The sequence below is a fragment of the Rhinichthys klamathensis genome, unplaced genomic scaffold (genome assembly GCF_029890125.1).
Source record: "Rhinichthys klamathensis goyatoka isolate OS25496 unplaced genomic scaffold, OSU_Roscu_1.1 h1tg000209l_1, whole genome shotgun sequence".
Classification (NCBI taxonomy): Eukaryota; Metazoa; Chordata; class Actinopteri; order Cypriniformes; family Leuciscidae; genus Rhinichthys; species Rhinichthys klamathensis.
The window spans coordinates 2,109,001-2,115,000 of NW_026606734.1; the positions used below are offsets into that span (position 1 = coordinate 2,109,001).

Consider the following 6,000-nt stretch of genomic DNA (forward strand, 5'->3'; position numbering starts at 1 on the left):
ATATTTTTTCGTTATTTAAAGAGCGCATTTGTAATTATGCGCCTATAGGCGGGTCCACAGCGCGCGTACACACTGCTTATTACACACACAGGGACTCGCAGCAGCACACAAACATGCCAAATAAAAATAAAAGGATTACAATGTAAAAGATTAATATTGTGTACATAAAGATATGGTGGAATCCGGCTTGTCCCGTTGATGGTTTGCTTGCACGCTTTAACCTCGCGCACGAGCAGATCCGTTTGCGCTCTGGAGTAGCGGTCAGTTTTTCCGCTTGCAAATTGCGCCATGTATATAGCTAATCCGCCATGGCGCTAGCGCAACTGGCTTTTAAAGGGAATGGGAAATTACACTCTGATTGTTTTTTTGCACATTACACCCAAAACACACCCATTACTCATTAAGAGAATAGGGGCAACCCTTTTAAACCATGTGCCGGGCGCGCCGACCATTTTTCCCGCCGTTAAACTAGCAAAAGTGGATTCGGACACACCTAAGTGCACTTGCGCCGTGCGCTTTAGACCATGCGCTTAGATCGTTAAAATAGGGCCTTCTGTCTTTCTACCCATTTCATCCATCTATCCATCCATCCACTATTGTTAAATGTATTGAATAAGTAATGTTTAATGTATCCAGACATTATTGCAAATGAAACCGCTGGCAGGGTGCTGGAGAGCATCTAACTATGTCACGGCTTCTTATCAAATCAATCAATAAATTGCCATGAAGGGTTTAAATGACTGGATTATGAGAGACGAAAGTGTGTGGAGGAATACATGAGACATGAAACTAGCACAGATATGTAGGAAATTGGTGGGTCAGCAGTCATTTTAACAGTTTAGTATCATTATACAAAACAGAATGTTGCTATTGGCCAATCAGAATTAAGAATTCTTAGTGTTATAATAATGCTTTGAAATGACTATCTCTGTAAATGTTGTGTTTGTGTGTGTTTCAGAGTCTGGGCTCCATCGACAGGAAGGGACCGCGTCAGAGAAGGTAAGACTCGTTTATTCTCACGTTGTCATGCTCTCATTCTGGTGATGCTAGGGTTAAACAAGTGGTTAAAAAAACTTCATTTTGAATCATTCCAGTCATTGGGCCTAGTGACCCACTGAAGAGAGAGATAATCTAGTTTTAGATGAACTGTAATCTAGAGTATTACAACCTGACTGTGATTACAGTACTGCATTAGTCTGAGAGTGTTTTACTTTATTGGCACCAGAAATAAGCTAAATCAGACATAACTTTCCTTTGGGGTCATCCTCAACTGAAAAAATGCATACCTATTATATTATATTATATACGTCATTTTAATTAGCTTTAATGTAATAAATAAGACATTATAATATCCGTGCAAGTAGACTCGTTTACTCATTATACAGTCTTTCTCTGGTCGTGGTGTGTTGTTAGGTGGTTTGCTGCTTTAGGTTCATTAGCATAGATTAACTTGAGAGATAATCAATGAAGAAAGAAGTGATTATAATAAAAATTGAGTCGAAAGTCAAAAGCTTAATGATTGAGTGAAGATGAGGCTTCACAAGTCAATAAAAACGAAACATGACAGAAATGAGTGCATTAAAGATCAGGTTACTATAGTGTTACTATAGTATTATGATAACGCTGTAAATTGCTTGTGTAATCGTGTAAGTATACCGTAGGTTACGGATCGTTGCAGTTGCATCTCAACACTAAATGAGTGAAACGAGTCTTCATTGGCTCTTTAATGCTTTAGTGCTTCTGACATGTTAAATTGACTCAGGATTGCCTTATTATTGAGGGTCTGTGTCTTTATGAAACTGTCACACAATGTGGCGTAGGAGAGCCTTCCTATCCACAAGAACACCGTGTTACCTTGGTTACTAGATTAAAAAAATCTCCTAAATCTGTCACTAATGGCTGAGTGATGATATCTGAACCGCTGATCGGATCTGATCAGAGGACGAGCACAAGATGTAGTCTGGTTTTTACTCTCTGGGTGGGTTTAATAAAGCTGCTTTGTGAGATTTTTCACCCTAGATCAGTGATATTGGATATAGTGTTGGTTTCATTTTTCCTAATTGCTATGTTGGTTGTGTGTGTTCTTGTCACAGGTAAACGGCTCTAATAACGTGTCCTAAGCGGACATGAAGAGTCATCATTTTTTTGTCCTTGCTGAAAACGAAACACTGTGCAAAGCAACAAAATCAAAATGAGTTTCACTAAATCTAAATTCACACTGACAGCAATTAAATACACCACTGTTCAAAAGTGTGGGAACAGTAAGATGTTTTGAAAGAAACCAAGGCTGCATTAATTTGACCAAAAATACAGTAAAAAAAACCTGTAATTATTATAACCTGTATTATAAATTAACTGTTTTCAGTTGTAATATATTTAAAATGTAATTTATTCCTGTGATCAAAGCTGAATTTTCTGCATCATTACTCCAGTCTTCAGCGTCACATGAAGCAATCTAATGATGATGCACTGATTCTTGAGAGTCGGGACAAAACACGTTTTAAAAAACTTTTTAAAAAAATACACACTATATCAATTAGAGTTGTATGTTTCTGCAGAGAAAGGTCTTAGCTATTTAACCATGTAAAGGAACAGGTTCTAAATAAAAACACATTTTTAACAAATAAGCATGTTTCCCTTCAGAACTGGATTTGTGTCAACTCCGTCAGACACACTAAAAAGTATACAATTTTAATTCTTCCAATCCAAAAAGAATCTAAATTTCTGAAGTATATTGTAATAGTGTTTAGTTACTCTGATATGTAAAAAAAATACAATATATAAACTTAAGTTGTGATTTCACACTATTCTGAAAACTCAGATTTCTAAATATTTGCATTTCCAAACTTTGATTTTAATTTCAATATTGTAAAAACAAATTCCTTAAATAAATAAAACATAAGATGATGTAGATCAGATGGTCCTTTATTCCAAAAACAACATAAACTGAAGGAAGAACATTTTTTCCCCAAACAATTTACAAAAACAAAAACATACATCCAACGCTGTTGATGAAGATCTGACGGTGTTGATGAAAAACTGACGGTGTTGATGAAAAACTGACGGTGTTGATGAAAAACTGACGGTGTTGACAAAAAATATGTGTGCATTGTGATTATTGAACAGATGTGCTCTTTAAACTACTACTAAAACTACTCCTTGTTATTAGAGTATTGAACTTACTGTAAAGCAAACTATAAGCACATACACCGTTTCCAACTATCATAAATTACACCGTTTCCAACTTTCAAAAAAAAAAAAACAATAAGGGAAACCAGGGGCCCTCCTCCCCCTCTGTTTTCATCCACCTCCCCTATACCCCTTCCTGCTCTACTTTTTCTCATCCATCTCTTCTCCTCTTCCTTTCCTCCTTTGTAAGTAGCCATTTACTTTAAAGTGGCGTGTGTGTGTGTGTGTGTGTGCGTATGTGTGTGTTTGGGTGTGTTGGATGTGTGATTGCCCTGCACTGCCTACTTTATACTGGGTGTGATCTTAAATTGACATTCCTTGACAACAATACTGCAACACATAATCTGTAGCTTAGAATCAGGTTCAATTAGCTTACTTAAGATTTCATTTTTGTCTAACCTGCGCTTATGCCTTGAGCAGCAGGCGTCGGACATGCGTATGGTTAAATAATGTAATGCATGCTATGTATGTGGATTTATGTGTAAATAAAACCCTGAAATAACAATTTAACCCTTCACTATATTCACAAATAATATTATATTCGCACATTAAGAGGTTATTGGTGGATTTGTCAACTCCGTCAGCTTATAGGTCAACTCCGTCAGACATAGAACCTGACGGAGTTGACGTCTGACGGAGTTGACGAAAGGGCATGTATTTTCCCGCCAAAACATGTATTGTACACTGCATCTAGGTAGTTTTTCCTCAGTTGCTAGCTGTCCCAATAACCTCACTAAAATGCTTAAATTCAATCCACTATGGGTTAAAAAAAGTATCTTAACAGAAAGATGGTATTGACATGGTGCAGCTGTGACCATAGGAATATTGACATTGTTTGTCTAAAATATAAAAAAATGTAAAATGTACCAGAGCATGTGTAGTAGTGCTGCATTCACCACAGACAGGGAGATGAAAAGGTGTCCTCAAGGATATACCTGACCATGCTATTTCCTGATTTAAAGAGCTTTATGAAAAAATCTGATGGAGTTGACAGAAACTGAGGACACAACTTTAATAGGCAGATATTTATGGAAAATATTGTTTGATGTTCACTTCATGCATTGTTTTTTATATTTACACCCCTTATTTTTTATTTGATATATATGTTTTTACAATTGTAGAGCTTTTTAAAAGTTTTTTGGGATGGTTAATATTGTAACCTCTTGCTGAGGACAAGTGCAATAACATGGACCATCTAACCACAGACCATACATTTTAACAACTTTTCCCCAAAAAGATAAAAAAAGTTTATTCTAAAAATCAGATAGGTATATACAGTTCCTTTAGATTTAACTTTGTAAGTATGTCATACATGATGAATTTCTTAATTTTTGCTATAAATTAGACTTTTCTTTGTGGGACATGTTTTGTCCCGACTCTCAAGAATCAGTGGATGATTTGTTGCTCAAGAAACATTTCTGATTATTATGATCAGTGGAAACCTTGATATATTGTTGTTTTCATGATTATTTGATGAATGGAAAGTTAGTGCAGCATTTATTTGAAATAAAAATCATTGTTACATTATAAATGTAATAACTGTCACGTTTGATCAATTTAATGCATCCTTGCTGAATGAAGGTATTAATTTCTTTCAAAAAACAGTGATCCCAAACTTTTGACTGCATGTCGCCCAAATTGTCTCAAAACTAAATGAATATAAATGACTTCTGGAAATGTGTGTAGACTTCATCCAAGTAATTTACAATTTAATATATAGTTTACTTGCTACTGAGTGCTTCGGACAAAACTTTGGCCAAATGTCTTGTCAGGCATGCAGACGAAATCCGAAAACAGCGTGGCCTTACACCCAGAAGTTAAATTCAGCCAATCACATTGTTTTTGAGTGCAGTGAGTGAACGCAATCAGTGAATGAACTGTTAGTGGTCACCGCAAGACTAGGTGTAGAATTAGTGAGAAAAAAAATGCATGTGCTGTAACCATTTGTGGTCTTCTGTTTGAACGTCTAGTAACCAATTGTGAACAAATCACACAAGCTTTAAGTTTTGAGACTAGTTATTGTGGCTTACAGAACTAAAGGGAGAAAATCAAATGAATTAGCTTGAATGATATATGGCAGCAATGTCTCTCTCTCTCTCTCTCTCTCTCTCTCTCTCTCTCTGACCCACATAAGCATTTTTCACATAGACAGTCTAATAAGTTTAATAAGTGTGCATGTTTCAGTGTTTGGTTTTGTGGTTAATGTGTGTATGTGTAAAGGTTGACTCAGCCGTGTGTGTGTGGAGGGGCTGGCGTTGTGGTTTGCATGTTTGATGTGGTTTGGCCATGAAAAGTCTGACGGTTCCCCGACAGTGCTGTGCCAGAGACACAGACACACACACCTCAATAAAGCCCCGCCAGAGGAACTTTCCCGCGAAATCATTGCAAAGAACACGCCTGGCATCTCGTTCATTTGTGAGTGTGTGTGTGTGTGTGTGTGGCATCGTCTTCTCTTGTTCACTCACACACACAGGCAAATACACACGTTTGGCCGCCGGTCTGGATGTAGGTATGGAGATGACACAGCGGAAACCACTTCCTCACAAACACACGCCCTTGTGTGTTACCGTGTGTGTGTGTGTGGTTTGTTTCTATAAATGTATGACACATTCACATGCTCATGATCCGCTCCAGAATAAATAATCATCATGATGGCCGTCTCCACTCTGATTGGAATCTTGACGCCCTGTGGAATTGTGGGATTCTGGAGGGAACGACAAGATGGGAGCCGCTTTCGGTCCATTACAGCATTCCGGCAATGACCACAGAGAGAGAGAGAGAGAGAGAGAGAGAGAGAGAGAGAGCAAGACA

At 37.4% G+C, this 6,000-nt stretch overlaps 1 protein-coding gene across 4 annotated transcripts in view; it reads left to right on the plus strand.

The window, feature by feature from the left end:
* LOC130096982 (ankyrin repeat and fibronectin type-III domain-containing protein 1) overlaps positions 1 to 6,000 on the plus strand; it is a 90,093-nt gene that overhangs the window by 50,602 nt on the left and 33,491 nt on the right. For all 4 annotated transcript variants that reach the window (XM_056263675.1, XM_056263676.1, XM_056263674.1 and 1 more), the window contains one exon: positions 959 to 999. In XM_056263675.1, the coding sequence (XP_056119650.1) occupies positions 959 to 999 (41 nt within the window). The remainder of the gene's footprint in view (positions 1 to 958; positions 1,000 to 6,000) is intronic.